Here is a 19818-nt window from a genome sequence, read left to right as displayed (position 1 = left end):
TGAGCCTTTGACGCTCTGGAAGCATATGCAGTTTCTCCAATATTTAGCAACTATCCACTTCTTAATTTTTTAAATATACAACACTCTTTCATTTTAATCTTTTTAAAAGGCATAAAACAAGTTGCAGAAAGTTCAGCTACCACACTGGATGGAAAAGTTCAAATAAGTCAACTTAAAGCTATTTGGATTGCTTTAGGATGATGTGGCCTTTGTAACTATAGCAACAAAACTTTTGAATAATAAAACATGTATACTTGATCTTCCTCTCACTGAGAAATAACACTTTATGGTTTGTGTATCAACATGGCCTCATTTTCATCTTCACCGGGTGCTGTGCCTTTATGCAAAGCGGTGACGGTAGCACAAGAACGTGTCCATGAAAAGAACGTGTTTTTAAGGTGACACGATCGATGACTGCGGCGACATTTACCAGATAATATTCCACTGAAAACACGAGTGGGCTTGGCGCTATTTCTTTTGCTGGTTAATAACGGCACTTCTTTTCATGCTTCTCTGCAGTACCTGAGTGGTGAAGATGCAGCACACCACATGCACAGAGGACCGGATCCAGCATGCTCTGGACCGCTGTCTGGACGGGCTGAGACAGAGTCCCACAGCGGCTCAGCACTGGAACGGTAAGAATCCAGACACTAATAAATGTTTATCAAGTTAGCTTTGGTTCAAGTGGGTTTAACAAGAATGTTTTGCACTGTTCCTGTAATATAAACCACATTGTGACTCTTAAGACCCTATAGACTAAAAAAAAAAGTAACTTGATTTCAGCTTTTTCTGAGAGATTGTTGAAATATGTAAAGCTATACGTAAAGGTTTGTGCAATTGCCCCTGGCCAATGCATGGGCTTGAAACAGGAGAACAAAGTGGCAAATTGACCTGAAACCAAGCTGCATCTCCACCCATACATGGCTTTGTTTTGTTATCTATGAAACTTGTGTCCTTACATTTAAATTTAAAGACAAAATATGGAAATTTAAATCCTAATATCATATTTGGGGAATCGAGTATGATTTCTCTTGAAAAAAAATCCCAGGTAGGCAAATATTGTGTGAATAATTTGGAGATGTGCTCCATAGAAAAATCCATAAATCGGTGAATCCGTGATATTAAAAGGCGGGATCCACTGTAGTTACAATTGGTACTGAAGAGATAACCTCTTACATAAAAAAATTAAATATTGAATTTTTTTTGCTTTCCACCTTTCACTTTTATATCACAGAGGAAGAAATATTGATCACATTGTAAACTGAGCTGCCCATAGAAAACAATTAGAATATGCTTTAATGTGTGGATTAATTTTTTTTATAAAACTAAAATGTTAACAAGATCTTATGTCCTGAGTTCTCATGACATTAGAACAACATGATTTTTCTTGTCAAAGTGATGCCTTACATGAAGTTCTGTTGTAAACGGAAATTTTAGTAATCGAGTAATCTATCGATTATTCTTACAATTAATCGAGTAATCGGATAAAAAAAAATAAAAAAATAAAATATTGCTAAATCTGGCATAACACCGGTGTTATTATCGGACATCAATATCAGTCAAACTTTTCATTTTTAAGCATCTCTAACAGTTACTTTTTTGTAGTTTAGAAAACTAACCTGTAACAATAATAGCTCACTTTCTAAGTTAACCTGAAGTTATACAAAAATCTGAAATTATATTCAATTTAATAATAAAGAGGCAGGCTCACAAATACATTAAAAATGTCTATGCTCCAGTTTTTAGTTTATGTGTTCATCTTCAGTCAGGTTAAAAGATGAATTCTCACCTTACCCCCTACCTGTCAAGTGTTGGGTTTGAGAATACGGGAAATGTCGCCTGGAGTGGAGTGGGGCAGGCAAACGAACGAACGAACGTACATAAGATGAGGGTAAGACGTACAGTATAAAGTCCAGGGAGGGAAAGACGAACGAACAAACCTAATGGCTCTGGAGAACTGATCTACACAAGAAGGAGGTAATTAAGCCATTTCATTCCAGTGTTTTGTAGCTGTGGCACATCTAAAAACTGCAGGACACCGGTTCTTGAGGGCTGGAGTTTGACACCCCTGTGCTAAGTAATGTTTGTTTATATGACACAACACAGCAAGAGTACAAAGTCAAACTCCCAATATACTACCGTTTTTGAAATGTGTGTCAAGATTGCAGTATAGAGGAAACTTGGCACATACTGCGATGTTCGGGCCTTAGGCTGTTTTTAAAAGTGTTGTAGCAAATTTGTGGGATTGCGCTTCTGTTTCTCAGAAATTAAAAAGCTGTCCATTTTCTGAGTAATATTTACACCCGAACCTCGAGACTGACTCTTGCAAAAGGCAGCGGTTTGCGCCCTCTTAGCACCCTACGCTATCGCCACAGGCATCCCAAGCAACAGCTCTCACTACATATAAACACATAGATGTTTGAGCATGTTGTTGCCGGTGACACTGTTGCTTTCAGGTCTACCGAGCAGCGTATTATTGGGGGTTGGAGGAAGTAGCGTGAAATAGACAGCTGGGAGGAAGTGGTTGGCACACACCGCACTGAGTGAGGCGTCATGAGGTAGGAGTTACAGCGGCGCACAGCATAAAAAAACAAAGGCGTAGGATCAACATTTTGTCGCACGTATGTCAACCAGTGACACAGAATGAAACACTACAGAAGTATATAGCAGGGTTTTTACCTTGATCGACCCAAATCTGATTGAATCTCGAGCTGAAGCTTGAGGTTTTTTCAGGGCATCTTTCTAAGGATAATGTAAGGCTGCACTGTGACTACTTACTCGTTTGTACTATTCATGTAAAGTGCAAAAAGGATAAAATTTAAAGAGTACCAGTATAATGTAAAGGTAGAAGTTTAATTTTTAAATTAGGCACCTAAAGAGCTGCCAGTAAATCAAGTGATTATGAAACAACTTCTTCAATGTTTTTGGAGATAATCATCATAGGTATTTAGAGCAGAAACGTTCTGATGTGTCATCTACAAATATTTCTGTGTAACATTAATAAACTAAGTTTTGTTGTTCAATTGGAATCTGAGCTCTAAAGATACATGCACACTTGTAGAGTTATTGTTGCAGAGGTACTTTCACCTTTCAGCTGGCTTTGTAGGTGTGAAACATATCAAGTGAGTGTGGTTTTAAACGGGGTAATCTTGATTCTCTGTTGTTGTTTTCGACTTTCTGTTTCAAACTGTTGAAACACTTCAATTGCTCCGTAAAACAGAACATTTACTTGTTCATTTATCAAGCACACGGTATTTCTTAAAATTTTTAAAATCTTTGCTGAGAGGGTCTGTTCTAAAAGTTTTAATTATCTTCTAGTCACTCAACATATTTTATTGTAGCGCTTCTTTATTTTGCAATTTGTTGTTGTAAATCTGTATGTTTAGATGGTAAACTTATTTACAATTTTTTGCAACAGGAAACACATCTAAATAATCTTGTACAATCAGATATATAACTAGATCGTGTACAGGTTGCTATAAAAAGGTGACAAAACACACCATTAAAACATGTTGCTACTGACATTTGGAGTCTTGAAGACTCTGTTTTGATGTTGTCATGATTATAAAATTAATTGCAATGTTTTCTATTAAACAACTGATTTCAAAGAAGTTAATTTGTTAATGTGATTGTATTTTAGTCTAACCAGTCCATTATTATTCATTGCTTTTACTTAAGACTAATACACATCTACTATACAAGAGTAGCTGTGCTTCAAAAATGAAGCGAATATGTCTAGATAAGACAGAAGGCAGTGTAGTGAGTCGAGGAAGAATAACTAATGCTTCCAGTTATTCAGCCCAACTTAATAGGCTGCCCCAAATGGTGGCAAAAAGCTACAATGGTCAAGCAGGGTGTGCAAAGATTGGCATGGTTGCATTAATTGGTCATTTTTAATGTTCTGGATAAATCACAAAGAATGACATGTGGAACAGAGGAGTTACTGCTGTCACATTACAGATATAATACAAAGTCTTCTAAACATGGTTTGTTCTTTGTCATGCAACTTTGCATTAGTCTCACAATTTATTACTTTATGTTAAAAGACGCTTGTTAATTATTGTTTTTATTTTCCCTTTCATCTTTCATTGCTCCTATTTCTATTTCTATCAAGTCGTTTAAAATCAAGCACCCTATTTATGCCTACTGTATTTAAAAAAAGATTGATCTATTAGCTCGGTCCCATTTATATCACACACATGTGTTGTGCTCGCTACCGCATTTCAGTGCTGATGTGCTCTGCTGGTCAGTCGATGAATCGCTGGAGCTTGGAGGAGCTCGTCAAAAGAGATCCTGAGAACTTCCTCATCCTTTTGCAACAGATCATCAGGAAGACTAAAGAGGTGACCACCCGTTCAAAGAGATCATTCACACTGCAGAATGATATTAATTCAGTGCTCACTAAGCATCTCTTTTTCCCTGTGTGTGTGTCCAGGCTCAGGATCAGTGTCAGTATGAACTGGTGGCTCCCCTCGCCATTATGTTCACTTCCACCCTGCTGCAGGTACGACCTCTCCAAATGCAAATGTCATCAGCACAGCTAACCTTTTTTAGCCAAAGAAAAACGATTTACCATCCAAAGCACACGTAGGAAAACTCTGTTCATCAGGTCACCTTTTGTAGTTCCTCTACTGAAACCTTCATGAGGTTAGTTTGAAGTGTTACACGCAAGCTAGAAAAAAATGTTCAAAGTGATGCACCTAAAGTAACTAATTACAACAAGCAGTGGAAATACAAGAAAGAAAAATATGAAATTGCACTTTTAAATGCGAGTAATGTAGCTAATATGTTCATTTAGCCTATCCCAGAGCAATAATTTTGTTTAGCTAAATATCTCATTTATGTTTTGGTTGCAGACTCCATATTGTCCCCCAGACACTGAGCTGCTGGAGGAAGCCTTGGAGGTGTTTTACAGCTTCCTCACTTGGCCGGAGCCGTACTGCAGTGTGTGCAGAGAGCTCCTCTCCATGCTGCAGATGGAGATCAAGGCACCTGGTAAATACAAAGAGACACTAGTTTCAGATTCTTTTTGTTTCTAACAGGACGACCTTAATAAATGTTTGCAGTTATTAGGAGAGCACTCCTCCTGGTGGCAAGTTTAGGCTTTGCATTTAAGATGATGATTTTGTGAACTGCAGCATCAGGGCGGGACAGAATGATGTCCCAGCTTCGGGATTTGTGGGCACTTCTTCTTCTGTGAAAGCGGATGTATCTGTAACCTCTACGGAACAAAAATCAGGAACAGTGGAGCAGTGAAGTTTACAGAAATAACCAATGGAAATGCCATCAGATAAACTGAATGAAATAATTTGAATAATCTGAATGAATGTCTGTTGGGTAGTAGGTAGTTATACCTTACAGGTGGCTGTGCTGATCTTGGCTGATTATCTGCTTTTATTTTTTTTTCACTTTTCTCACAGGAATTTCCTTTCAGAGGCTGGTTAGAGAAGAGCAGGGTCTGAACAGCTCGGACTATACTTCAAAGACCATGTATGTGCACATTGTGTAGTTCCTACCTGGAACTTAACATTTGCTAAAGACTTTATAATATGAAACAAATTCCTTTCGCTGTAGCATATTGAAAAATGTACATAAGAATCTATGGTGTTATTCTCACAGGCTTAAAATGTATTTTAGGTGACTGACCAACAACAAAATCTATCCATTTTTTTTTGCAATGTTGTAAGTTGAGCATCCAGTCCAGTCTGAAGTGTTTTACTGCCTCCAATAAGTTTTCCCCCCAAAGATTTCCCCGTTTTTAACTTCATCCGTTTTTTCTATCAACTCTGAATTCATTGTCCCCATAACATGATGGTGTCAGTGCCACCATTCACTATTGCAATGGTGTGTTAAGGATGATGTGCATTTTCCTCCATACTGTGTTTTGCATGTAGGTCAAACAGTTTGCATCTCCTTTGATCAGAGCACTTTCTTCCCCTACACAACTGCTTATGGCTTTCTCCTTACCACACCAGATTTGTTGAACACTCAGTTTGTAGACGCCATGTTTTTGATTGCTTTAGACTCTTTTTCAAGGGTTTAAGGCAGGGTTTAAAAAAGCTCTCCCTGTCTGCTGTGTTCTTTGGTCTTCATGATTCTTGTTCTTTAACATTCTCTAATAACCTTCTGAAACCTTCAGCTAAATTTAAGCTGATGTTAAATTGGACACAGATTGACTCTGTGTGCTAATCAGGTTTCTTCTGAAGCCAGTTGGTTGCATTGGATTTAATTTAACCTACCACTCTTCACTTTTTACGTGTTGATCTGTCACCTAAAATCCCAACATTAAAGCTTGTGGCTGTAAATAGTCTTTTTGCAAAGGACTATTCATGTTCTGTCCAAATTAGAATATGATTTAGCTCTGCAACTTCTGCTTTTAATTTCTAATGGTTCTATATCTGATGTGATGTCACACTTTAACACAGTAAAAAATGGAACTGCTGCCCACACTGTTTTCTCGAACTACTTTAATAGTATCTCCTGTTCTGGGGAGAACTGTTTTGATCTTGGAAATCCCCCATTCTCACCCTTCCTCACACGGATAATCTCATAAACAACCATGTAGCATCCTGTTTGCATCACTCCCTGCGTGACACTGAACTCTGCCTGACTCTATCTCTCTGCTGCCAGCAGTACTGTGCTGCTGATGAACCCCGATGAGGTTCCTGCCGACTTTCTCGCCGTGGCCGAGCAGCTGAGTCGCATTCAGCACTCGCAGAAAGACACCTACATCACCTTGATTAAACACGCCTTCCAGTCTGCGCTGGGCACCAAGTATCCTCTGCAAATTATCCACAAGGCCCTGGAGGTACGCTCCCAAAGCTGGACGCAAAGTCCTTTGTGTACCATAAAACATGAGAGAAAACACGCTTAATTTAAAATTTTTACTTTTGTAGCCAAAAACTGTGAGCGAGCTGAAGGAGATTTTCTCCTTGGTGAGCGACATCTTGGAGACGGCCGCCATGAGTGATCCGGGTACAGCTCGAAGTCATGTTATCCAAGAACTGGAGCGTTTGAGGAAGACACTTAAAATCCCTTCGTCTAATGGGAGGATGTCTGATGGTAAGATGATGCTTAGCAATAAGCAAGAGGTTTAGGATATGGCTGGAAGGATTGTTAACATTTTCCTAATCCAAGGACTCAATCCAAGATCCATAACAGAAAGAGCTGGGCTATTCAAAAGACTAAAATCGATTAACTTGGCTGTAATAGCTTTAGCTTTCTGTTATTTGATGAAATCTCACCCTCTGTGTAAACAAAGCTGTCTAAATGAACACCTGGCATTCTTCTGTAGAATCTTCTAACACCTTTCTGCACTTCCTGTCACTTCATTTTAAAGGTACACTATATTTGAAGGGGTGTGTTTTGTTTGACATCGCACTGTCATAAACAAAGTTTTTTTAATTGACTTTTAATGTAATTATTTTGCATAAAAGTCATCATTTACCAAATAATGGTAAGTTGACACTTCTAATGCAACTATAAAAGTGTCAGTATATACCAAATGACACTTCATGATAGTCATAAACATTCATGAAGACGCCTTCATGTTCATGACAGGTGCTATGTCATGTTTATGACTGTGTGTAATATCCGTTTCCACTGTGTTCATTCAGTGGAAAAATATCCAATCTTTAATTTTGGACACACCGATTACCAATCTGGACCAGATGAGTAAAGTTAGTTGATTTTGGTCATCAGTAAAGTTCTCTGTGTATCTCCTGATCTAACATAAAAAGATATTACCATGTGAGCTGGAATCTGACCATATTCCACTTGTTCTTTGCTCATTTCCAGGAAACCTTCAGACTTTACCTTTACCCACAGCCAAAACGTACATGTTTCACTGGGAAAAGGATAACTTCGGTAAATTCTGCAGCTTAATACAGTTACAATCTAGATGCTTCTCTAATATTCTCCACAGCTGATCTGAATGTTTTTGACTTGAACAGACGTTCTCCACACCATTGTGGACCTTGACGTTGATGAATTTGGCGCCTCTGAGGAGGCTGTGGAGGAAAAGGAGGATGATTCTGATGACGAGCAGGATGGGACCGAAGATGACGAGGAAGGTCGAGAAGTGGGTTCTTCTCTAGTCTGTAATGGCAGTCACCGTGTCTCTACCTTTTCCACTATCTCCTCCACCTCTACCACCTCCAAAGACTCCATGTTCTCCACCATGTCTCTGACCTCCGAGTCCTACCCTCCTTCCCTATTCTCTGTCACATCTGGGGTTGACAGCGACTACTTCGACGACTCCGACGACTACATCAGCTCCTCTCCTGTAGCTGAGAAGTATTCTCCGAAGTCGAGCAAGGTGTCGACTCGCCTCAGCCAGCACCTCCACCGACTATTTATTAAACCCAAGAATCCCAGGATGCTCTCCAGGGCTAAGAGCTTGGGCAACTCTGAATCTAAAGACATTCTGGTGGTGCGGGAGACTCGCTCCAACTCTCTGCCCCAGCAGGTGAAATTATTCAGCTCTGATTCTCTGCCAAGGCTCCAAAACCAAGCGCTACAACACATCTGCTTTCGAAGGAGGCCCATCCTGAGCAGCGATGAGGACAATAAGAGTACCACGTTAAGAGTGGTGGTGTTCGGTGCGGATCATGTAGCAGGGAAGGTGGCCCGGGCTTACAGCAGCTTGAGGAGGAAAGAGAGCACATGTCCTCGTCTTACAAGAGCCTTTAACCTGCAGTTCTACTTTGTGCCGGTCAAGAGAGACTCAGGATTCGGTCATCGGAGGTCTTCCACTCCTTTGCCTCAAACTGGATCTCCGAAAGGATCAGGCCTTTCCTGGGTGAGTAGTGAAAAACTGATTAAACTATTTAATATCCTAAGTTTTTCTTATCTGTTTATTCATAGCTTCCATGTAAAAAAAAAAAAAATGGATTGGGAAATTCCCTGATGTAAACGCATCGCTTTTCTGTCAAGGATCAATCAGTTCCAGTTTCCAGATAAGAAACTGAAAACTATCTACTCTACAGAAAGATGAGATTAGAAATGCCGTTTATTAAATGCAAATATTGTGCAATGCAAATGTTAAAATTGTTTTCCAGGAAATGAGAATAACAATTTTTATTTATAGATAACCCAGTTTACACAGAACCCAAGTCAGACGAAACACTTAAAGATGAGGTGTTGTTGCACTGGTATTCTGGAAGAGCGAAAAGTTTGAAAACAAATACAATATTTGGATATAATATTTAATGACTTTATCTGGTAAGCCAGCCAGATTTCAACTGCAATTTCTTCTGTAAATTCAAAATTAATGTTATGGTTATATATATTTTTTAAATGATCATAGATGGACTGAGAACTTTATGAATTTCAGTCTTTTGTTTCTAATCTTTGTTACTGCTGCCTGAAAATCATACAAAATAAAGGAAGACAGGACACCAGAGTTTTTAATTTTAACTTTAAATTAAACCATGAATTAGCTCATGAAATATGTCAGTCAGTAAATCACGGGTGTGTAAATTCCAGGCATGAATGTGATGAATGAGGAAAACAAAAGTCAAACATAAAGTGGTGAAGTTGGATTCAGGGAATTCTTCTTTGAACCCATGACAGACTGAGCTGGTCGGGCCCAAATGATCCAAATATGCCCAGGTCATTCAATAACGTAGCAACAGCAACACAGAGCAAAACCAATAAACAGGTTGAAAAAATAACTGGATTTCACAAAGCCTTAAACCTGCCTAACTACTGATGCCGACATGGAATGCAAAAGTGAAGTAGCACATGTTGTTTTTGCCTTATTAGGACCAGAACCACACAGGCACAGGCGACAGCACTAATGACATTGCACATCTCCTGGGCATGTTGGACCCGTGGTACGAAAGAAACACCCTCAGTCTCCTCAAGTTGCCTACCAACGTCGTCTGCCAGGTACAGAATGTCGACTTTCACTGGTTATTTTTTTGTTCTTTTTACATTCTGTGAAAAGAATGTAAAAAGTAAATTTTTTTGCAATTACTGAGGTGTAGAAACACCTCAGTATTTATCATTTTGAGTGATAAATACTGAGGTATGCGGGGACTTCATGTCATGTTACAACTGCAAACATTAATGTGTTTTATTTGAAATATGTAATAGAGCAACACAAAGTAGTGCATAATTATGAAGTGGAAGAAAAGGCACACATGGTTTTCTAATGTTCTTTAGACACCTTTCCCTTTTACCCATTAAAATAACTGGAAAGTGTATGACACAACTTCAGACTCACCAGGACATGGCTTTCCACCTAAATTAGAGTGGATCACTGTGAGATATGATGAAAGAAACAGCCAAGATGTCTATGGTAATTCTGATTAATTGTTCAGAAAGAAGAGTCTGTTGAAAAGACTACCAATTGTTGTGAACTGCACAAATCTTAGCTTTGTGGAAGAGAGTCCTGAAGAGATCCACTTAAAAAAAGAAAAAAAAACATAAAAGTCCCATTTGTATTTTACTAACAATCCTTTTAGGGGAATCAGTAAACAAGTGGAAAGTTATGCTTTGGTCAGATGAAACCAAAATTAAGTTTTTTGGTATTTATGGAGAATGGTGTCACCATGATGTTGGGATGCCTTTGATTGGGAAATGTAAGGAGCTAAATGTCAATCTGTCGTGGAACAAAATCCCTGCGAGAGACGCTGCAGAAGGAAAATTAGCCTAGACATACAGCCAGAGCTACAGTGAAACTGATTAAATATTCATACTTAATGTTAAAAAGGTTCCATCAAAGTCCAGATCAATTGAAAACGTGTTAAAACCTGAAACTCTTGTTCATTGATGCTCTGGATGCTGCAAAAAAGGGGTGAAGAATTTGGTTTAGATGTACAAAGCTGGAAGAGAGATACAGGAAAGCCTGTAAAATACATCTACTATTGCAGAAAGCAGAACAATGCATTGACTCAATTCTCTCTTTTTTTTTATTTCTAAGGCAAATTCAAAAACATGTCCTTTCAAGGTTTCCCCCAGAAAACTTGCCAAGCCCAGTGGCCCGTCTTGTTTTTGAGTTAAAAAATGTTTAAATTTGACAGGAAATTTGAAAATATCACTTGATAATTATGTGTTATTAAAAGATTGGAAGTTTAACACCTGAACACCAACTATAAAGTCTTAAAAATGCTAACATTTTAAAAAGACTTTTAAAAAATTAACAATGCTTAGCCTGGTGGGAGTACAAGCAAAGCCTGGTGGCCCGCCAGGCTTATAACCCAGGCCTTTTAATTCCACTGTTGGTCTCTCACATAAAATCATAAAAAAGGCTGTAACAAGACAAAAATAAAAAGCTTCTGCGTTATTACTTTTGGAATGCACTGTGATTTAGTGATGTCTGATGTCATGCTTCAACCTTGCTTGCACTGCCCTGCCTGGAACTTTACGCTCATATTTAAATGTTGTTTCAGCAAACCTCAAAAACTGAGTCGGCCTCCTACGATAGCTCCTATGAGCAGCGTCTGCCCATCCTGGCCGACTTGGTTCTGTACTACTGCCGCTACGCAGCACGTCCGGCTCTCATCCAGCTTTATCAGGCTGAGGTAATTCACGCTCACTCAACTATGATACGCACCCTTGTCTCTTTAAACATCCTCCTTAATGACATGCTTCACCACAATCCTCTGAGTGATTCTCATACTTCGGGTTTTGCAGCTGATGTTGGCATGTGGAGAGAGGAGGACCGAGGTGTTTGTTCACTCCCTGGAGCTGGGTCACACCGCAGGAACACGAGCCATCAAGGCCATGGGTGAGTGTGGCACGCAAGCAAGCACATAACCTAGCAACCTCTACACATTTTTATGCAGTTAAATGCATCATCGGTTAAAAATGAATGGGGGCTGTATTCATAGAAGAGGAACAACTGCTTTTTTATGACACCATTAACGTCACTTCTTCTTTCACCTCGTTAGTTACTGCTGCTTGCACTTCTGGTTTTTCATTTCCAAACAGAAGTAAATATTCAGGGACAGCTGACCACACCCTTTGTTTTGCAGCTAATATATGGAAAAAAAAATTCCGGCACCAAACATTGCATAAAAACATATTTTGGTTTAATAGGTAGTATATCTAATAATGGAATGCGTTATGCTTTAATATATAACCCAAACTGTTATGGTGATGTTGGTTTAAACGTAGGTCCTGTTTTTTATTCCAGGTGCTGCCAGCAAACGCTTCGGCATTGATGGAGACAGAGAAGCAGTGCCTCTTACACTCGAGGTGGTTTACAACAGGGTAAGGCAATCACAAGTTAAAACTGCATTCTGTAAAAGCTGTAGTCTTAAATGTGTTTTTTTCAGTGATAAAGCACACCACTTTTTTAGCTCTTGCTGATTTTCCTCTTTTAATAAAATTAGCTGCTTTCAGTTTCTGTCACTTTCACTAGACTAGCAAAATCACATCCTCAAAACGAGTGCTCTGTCCTGAAAAAGGTCATGCTCACATACTTTCAATGTTTTTGAAACATTTTTACTAGATGTGCACTGAGAAATCTAATTAGAATCAGCTTAGTTAGATTTTTTTTTAGCTAACCACACCTAAAAGCTACCAGGTCAGGCCAACGACAACACTCTTCTGTGTGGACGCTGTTACCAAGGGAGAGAAACTACTATCGTTAGTGTCAATAGATAAACAATAACAGGAAAGCCAAACAGAGTACAGCAAAGTTGCTCTTTCTGCTGTTTAAACGTCTCAGTGTTATGGATTATGGTGGATTTGAAATGTTTCAAATATTTTCTCTATATTCCAGCCTATAAAATGTGCTAAGAAGAACCATTTTGAAAGGTCAATGTTTGATGTTATATTGATAAATTCATGCTGATCAGATGTGAACAACACCAACGTTATATGCGTGACCATTACATTCATGCATTCTAGTTGGGTATTAGTGATACACATCTGTTTTGTTTTGAAAAGACAAAACTTTCACATATTTCAATCATAACTCCAGCTTGTGATAAAAAAAAATCTCTGTTTCACTCATCCATTCCCTACATGTTGTGTCCATCACATAATGCAACACATTGGCTGTATGCAGTTACTCACTCTTAGTCAGAACTCTGTTTTATTGATTCCCGCGTTACACTGTCAGTTTTCACTGCTTTAGAGTGTTTTATTCATCCATCTTTCCTTCTCATTCAGGTGGTTGTTAGTGGAAGAAGCCAGTGGAAAAGAGAAACCAAAGTCTGTACTTCAATGAACTTGATCAAAGCATGCAAGAACCCTGAGGAACTAGGTAGGCCACTATTTGATGCGCTAATGTATGGCTGCAGATTAATGCGCATGTATTTTTGTTTCTATATCTGACAGAAGATTAAAGTTTTGTTTTTTTAAATAGCAGTATTGTTCACAACCTTTGAGTCGTACACTGCTCTTTTCTTTTATCCTTCTAAGCAGTCTGAAATAATGGTTCTTCAGGCTGTCTGAAGGACATTTTGTGTTTTTCATTGCACATTTGCTACTTTTTGCACTCATTTTCAGACCAGTACAAAAGGTCATATTTAAGTTAATGCCATCTAGCCTTTGTTTGAACTGTTCTAGAAAAGTAAGAGATGAGCCAGTTTCATGTACTAATAATGGGTAACTTGGCAAAGAACCAAATTAGGCATTGTGCAAGCAGTAGTCTGTCAGTAAAACCCACTTTGTTAGAATTTCCTTAACTAAATATAGGACAAATAGCAAAGATGCAATAGTCTGATGGAATTTAAAGAGCATTTTTATACCAACAAGGGGATTTCCAAAGAGCTATCAGCTAAAAACTTGCACACAGATGTCTGTGAGGTCCTGGCAGCTTCAGGATTGACTGGTTAGTGGTATCAAGCCTTGCCGAGGTTACAAAACGTTAATTTTCTATCACACAGTTACTGCAGTTTAAAGTTATGTAATGATACACCAGCAGTTTTCTCTAGTTGCATGAAGCAAAGAGTAGTGCATGTAATTACAGGACCAACAGTTTGATGAAAGATGACTGCTTTACTTTTCCCTCGCTCACAATAAAGTCAGATTTGACTGGCTGGTTTAATCTAAAGTAGTTTCCTGTTGTTAGGTTGCCTAACCTCAGTCTAGTCGATAGCTGTGAGCCCGTTTTATCTCGATGAGACTTATTAACAAACTCCTATTGGCTTGTTGTACTTGTGTTACTCCATAGTGACCAAAACTGGGAAAACGCCCCCATCAAACTGAGAAACTCAAATTAATTAAAGGTTTGATTTTTGCAGCATTTCTACAGCAGTGTTGCGACTGCAACAAGAGACTCATTTGTAAAAGGTCTCCAAGTATATCTGATGTATATACAGTACTTGTCACTTTTTAACATATTCCCATGTTGAAAGCCTTGAAGTGTGTGAAACTTCTGTCAGAGGCGAAAGTGTTCTAAATGTTTACATAAATCTGTGCCAGATTCGAAGATGGAGTGTCTGCAGCTCACCATGACTGAGGTCCTGAAGAGACAGAACGGCAAAAGCAAGAAGGGCTACAACCAGGTAAGCTTGACGTGACATCAGCCCGTCTCAGTGGTTTGTGGTTGGAACGGTGTCGCGTATCGGTGTCGCAAACAACTTTGCAGCTCTGAGCCTACAAAGACGCAGATCTGAATTTGACTTTGATAGCATTGTATGCTCTGATTTCACAAATAAAAACACAAATGAAAGCAGCTTTTCACACAAGCGGCTCGATAGAGCAAAAACCCACAACACAGAATATTTGTTTTTGCGCCTTAGCAAAAAAAAAAAAAAAGTTTTCTCAACATTACAGCTCAGTCTCTCACGCACTTAAGAGTTTTCAGTCATTTTAAAATGTTATGCGAAGGCTGGTTTCAATTTCTTATAATTAACCAAAGTACAACAAATCCGTTTTCTGCACAATGCCTTGCAAAAGTATTCATGTCTCTTAAAAATTTCCACATCTTGTTTTACTAAACCACAAATGTCAATGCTTTTTACCGGAATTTTAAGAAAACCAGTAGAAATTTGTAATAATTGTGAATTGGGACAAAAATGATGCATGGTTAAGTTTTTTTTTTTTAAAGAAATAATCTGGGAAGGGACAAGTGCATTTAGATTTATCTATATTTTATGCCATACATAAAAAAACAGTTTAATCTATTATCTTGAGGAGTCAGCTAATTCAAACATCTTTATGAAGACAAAGGAGATGAAGGAGCACAGCAAACAGGTGCAGGAGAAAGTTGTTTAGAAGTTTAAGGCAGGGTTGGGTTATAAAATAATACCTCAAGCTGTGTTCAAAGGGTTATTCAAATAGTATGGCATAATTGCAAAACTATCTACAGCTTCAATAGGAGAACCTATGACGGGACATCTATTGGCTGTGCACTTCAAATCTGGCCATCATGGAAGTTTCCCATTGTTAAAAGAAAACTATGGGAAGTACTCTTTGCAAATTTGCCACAAGCCATTTTATAGCTAGCGTGTGCAAATAAAGTGCTCAGATAAGATGGAACCAAAATTTGACATTTTGTTCTGCATGTGAAACACAACATGTCACACAAAAAACCTAACATTGCTTGTATTTCTTTCACTGCACAGTTAAGCACAACTTTGTGTTGGTCTGTCACCTACAATCCAAATAGACCACCTTGAAGTTTATGGTTCTATATGGAGAAAATGTGAAGCTTTCTTAGTGCTTTAACCAACCCAAAGATTTATTGCTTTTGTTTGGCTCATCTTTGTAGCAGCTCACCATGACTGAGGTGAAGGTGGACAAGGTGCAGGTCAGTGGAGCTGGAAACACGACGTTTGCTGTTTGTCTGGACCAGGATGAAAAGAAGATACTGCAAAGTGTCACCAGGTATGGAATCAAATGAGAAATTAATAAAACAGATTCCTTGATAGAAATAATGCTGCTACATGCTGAGAAATTAACTTTATTTTTCAGATAATTTACCATCTGATCTCATTGTATTGTCTCTTAAGGTGTGCCATTTTCTTATCTGCTGACTCATGCTCAAGTGTTTTCTAACCCTTGTGTGTCCTCCTGTCTCATCCAGATGTGAAATATCTGTGTGCTACAAACCTGACAGCTCCACTGACTGGAGGCTAAGAAAATCCCAGGCCTCTGCTCAGATCCAGCCTCTCAACCCAACCTTCTGCTCTCTGCTCTGCCTACCCATCGTAACCTTCAGCGGGGCTCTGCCCTGAAAACGTTCATCACTGGTGTCACTGGATTCTATCGGAAAGATCTTCAGCATTGCCATTCATTGTACACTTTGCACACACTGCAGGAGGAAAAGCACTCAGGACTTTACGTGGTTGTGCCTGTTTGTTGTTTTGTTTTTTTAATAGTTGGATTCAATCCAATATGGCTGACTTTGAATGCAGGTTTTGGAAACTAAGCCCTTGCACAATGAACTCCGGGCTTGGCTGTCCTCTGACCACACCAGTACTCTTTACTCGTATTAAACCAAGAGTGTCTGGAGACAGGATGGGTTTTATCTGTGCAATGCAGGCCTTTGCTGTTATAAAAGAACGTTTTAAGTTTGACTGCTTTGTTCTGAGTTCCTCTTTTTGAGTTTGTAGACAGAACTGACTTTGACCACATTTACATTAGAACATATAATGGTTGATCAGGGTAAATATTAAAATTAACAGGTAAGATGGGATTTACTCTGGAATCACCATGACAACGTGTTTTGGTCAAGCCACATGACCATCAATTCTGACCCATTGCAGATTATTTGACAAAATCTGAGAAAGCACACTATAAGATGTACAACATGTAAATTCTTTGGTCTTAAGATATTTCATATTCCATGTACTATAACTTTTATTTGATTCAATTATGTTTTTATGTGTATCATAATCTGATAATATTTCTCCCAAGGAGCTACTTCTGTCGCAGTTTTAACCGCAGCTATAAATATGACCACTAGGGGTCTCTGTTGACTTTTCATTAAACCTCCACTCTATGGCACATGTAAACATAATTTGAAATCTCTGTAAGTACTGTAATATATCATGGGGCAAAGTAATTACAATCCAACTTTAAGATGATAAAATGATCAAGAATAGAGATGGATATGATGGTGCTGCAAAATGCACTCACAAGGACATCTTCCTATGTAACTGATTACCGATAACTGCACTTTCTGAAAATATAATACAGCGCATAACAATAAAATGTATTTTGTAATTTTTGGGAGTTTTTTCTCTAATCAAAAAGTAATGTATTTATTTGTAAGCGATATTGCACCCATCATAAAACAATCAAATTTTTTCAAAAGGAAACCCCTTCGTACTTGCTACTGTTTATTTCAAATGCCTTAGAAAAGTGGCTAATAGGTTAACCGCAGCTATAAATGTGTGTGTGTGTGTATATATATGTATATAAGTTTATATATAGTTTTCAGAATATCTAAAGGTAATTAGAAATCATTTCAGAACTTTCTTTCTATAATGTGGCACATTTATTCAAACATAATCTGTATTTAACTGAAAAACAAATGTTAGAGGAAACAATGAATAACTTGCACTGACCTGCTTGCATAACTGTTCACATCCCTAACCCCTAGTGCCTGGATTTATTTACAATGATATGTTTTCAGGTTTTTTCCCATCAAATTCTATATAAGGCAGAGATTTTTCAGTTTAATTATAGAACTTAGGATCAATAGACATTTTGGCATGCACTCTGTACAATCAGGTATAATTAGTCATAACTGACTCCTCAGAGGCAGGTAAATATTTTTAGATGCTACCTGTGGTCAACAGGCACTACTGGTAGAAATATATAACCTTTTTGAGTGATAGTTTTGGATGCATTTGCAATGGCAGTCTACAAGGGGTAAAACTAATACTTTCTTGAAGCCCCTTTAAAAGCCAAACTTGATCAGTTTTCTAACGTGCTGTCATGAACTTTTAACTCTTAATATACCGGGGGCTGTAGAGTCTGAGATGGAGCTCCGGGGTATTTTGTAACTTCTTTGAGTATTGCACAATGTAACTGGTGTACGTTTTTCAGAATATTGAGAATATTGGTCTCTGTCTGAAAGTGTTTGGAAGGAATATTAGTGAACTCCAAGTCAAAGACATAAACTTCTAAAAAGTTCCAGACAGATGGAGAGGAACAGTTGCTTCTCTAAGGTTATTGCTGATGTATTCTCAATGACAGATCTTTAACCTCTGAACTGACAAACACTCCTGCTTTTATAGAGTTGCTCACACATAGTAATGCTAATTTAATCAAATGCATTTGACCAATAGGATTTAGCTACTAAGTTATCTCTTTAAACAAGTGAAACTAATCTTTTGCATACAGTATTGGTGTTGACAAACATGAAAACCTTAATTTGCTCATTACCTGCAGCAGCTCCAAGCTAAGCCATAAGCCAAAGAGTGTCTTTGTTTGTAATGGTGTTGTATTTTAAGCTTCTCAAAAAGAATAATGATAAAAAAAATCATTGTCTGAATTAGAAACACAGAACACAGATATCAGAGAATAGACTTTAACTTTGAGGACTTTATTAATATATTCTAAAAGTAGAACAACATTTTTTTCAGGACAATAATGGACTAAGTTAAAGTGCTGCCAAACCAAGTGTGGTAAATCCTCTGAGTTTCAGCTTCTGCTTTCTTATGATTTAGTAGTCATTTTTCGGTTTCAGCAGAAATGCGGTAGAAGCAGCTGCACTTCCTTCTAATGTTGTCTGGATTGCACTATATTTTAAGTGAAATCACCTCAAATAAGGCTGTGATTTATCTTTTTTTTGCTTTTACAATATTTTCTATTAAGGGTGTAACTACATCTCCTTGGGCTGCCACCTTATTGTGATGGAGGGGTTTGAAATAGTCGGTCTCATCTCGACGCATGGCTCTGGTTCTGGAACCAGTCTCCTTGAGAGGGACATAGCACTTCCACTCTGGAGTTGCCCACGGTGAGAGGTGTCGGGCAGGAGTGGGCATACTTGTTGCTCCCCCTCTCGGCACCTGTATGTTGGGGTTTACCCCAGTGAACGAGAGGGTAGTCTCCCTCCACCTACGAGTGGGGGGACGGGTCCTGACTGTTGTTTGTGGTTACTGACCGAACGACAGTTCAGATTACCCACCCTTCTTGGAGTCCTTAGAGGAGGTACTGCAGAGTGCCCCTCCTGGGGACTCCCTTGTTCTGCTGATATCAAGCCCTCATTCTAATATTTTGTTAAAATACATAGTCCTTTCAATCAGCATTGCATGAGTTATATTAGTACTGTTATTATTGTAGTACTTTGTTCACTCACCAATGATACTCTAAATGCAGCAATATCATTTTCTTCTGACAACCAGAAATATATTGTCTTATCCGGTTCCTCCCAAATTAACCTCAACATGCTGTTTCAACAGATGAGTCACTTGGTTAAAAAAGTGAGGATAAGAGTTTGATAATGAGTCACCTGCATCACACAGAGCTTTTTCATTAGTTTCTAAAGTTTACTGAAGCACCAAGCTCATGTTATTGTATTTACTCTGTGTTTTGATAGGACATAATTCAGCTGGTGTCACAAACAAAACAGAAATCTTTGGTGTTTGGTGCTCTCACTGAACACTTGCACCTATGAAAATGTAAGATAGTCTAGTTAGTTAATCACGTGCAGGCAAAACCTATGGAAAAAAGATGTTCACAAACTTTGTATTTTGTTTTGACCATAGTAAAACAGACAGACATGAAATAGGTAGGACAGGTGAACACAAACAATGGACTCTTTCACCACTTTCGCCATTAATAAATAGCACAAACGACATCTGAAACCTCCGACTTGCTAAATTAGTACAACCTAATACACTGTTTTGCAATCGCTGCTCATAAATGAAAAAACTTATAAAAAATTAATAATAAAGCAGACTA

At 38.4% G+C, this 19818-nt stretch overlaps 1 protein-coding gene across 3 annotated transcripts in view; it reads left to right on the top strand.

Moving 5' to 3' along the window:
• The window catches only part of pik3r5 (phosphoinositide-3-kinase regulatory subunit 5), a 28797-nt gene extending 11667 nt beyond the window's left edge, over positions 1-17130 (top strand). For 2 of the 3 annotated variants that reach the window (XM_014476146.2, XM_023334665.1), the window contains exons 2-18: positions 520-635; positions 4228-4343; positions 4436-4504; positions 4857-4995; positions 5421-5490; positions 6631-6808; positions 6897-7062; positions 7798-7866; positions 7953-8800; positions 9766-9891; positions 11397-11528; positions 11641-11734; positions 12143-12219; positions 13126-13219; positions 14383-14465; positions 15674-15789; positions 15989-17130. In XM_014476146.2, the coding sequence (XP_014331632.1) occupies positions 536-635; positions 4228-4343; positions 4436-4504; positions 4857-4995; positions 5421-5490; positions 6631-6808; positions 6897-7062; positions 7798-7866; positions 7953-8800; positions 9766-9891; positions 11397-11528; positions 11641-11734; positions 12143-12219; positions 13126-13219; positions 14383-14465; positions 15674-15789; positions 15989-16139 (2628 nt within the window). In that variant the 5' untranslated portion in view covers positions 520-535 and the 3' untranslated portion in view covers positions 16140-17130. The remainder of the gene's footprint in view (positions 1-519; positions 636-4227; positions 4344-4435; positions 4505-4856; positions 4996-5420; positions 5491-6630; positions 6809-6896; positions 7063-7797; positions 7867-7952; positions 8801-9765; positions 9892-11396; positions 11529-11640; positions 11735-12142; positions 12220-13125; positions 13220-14382; positions 14466-15673; positions 15790-15988) is intronic. The other variant, XM_023334666.1, reaches the window with a different exon arrangement.
• Positions 17131-19818: the final 2688 nt, after the last annotated feature.

This window comes from Xiphophorus maculatus, chromosome 5, assembly GCF_002775205.1.
Source record: "Xiphophorus maculatus strain JP 163 A chromosome 5, X_maculatus-5.0-male, whole genome shotgun sequence".
NCBI lineage: Eukaryota > Metazoa > Chordata > Actinopteri > Cyprinodontiformes > Poeciliidae > Xiphophorus > Xiphophorus maculatus.
The sequence above is the reverse complement of the archived record's forward strand: the minus strand, read 5'-3'. Positions and strand labels throughout refer to the sequence as shown.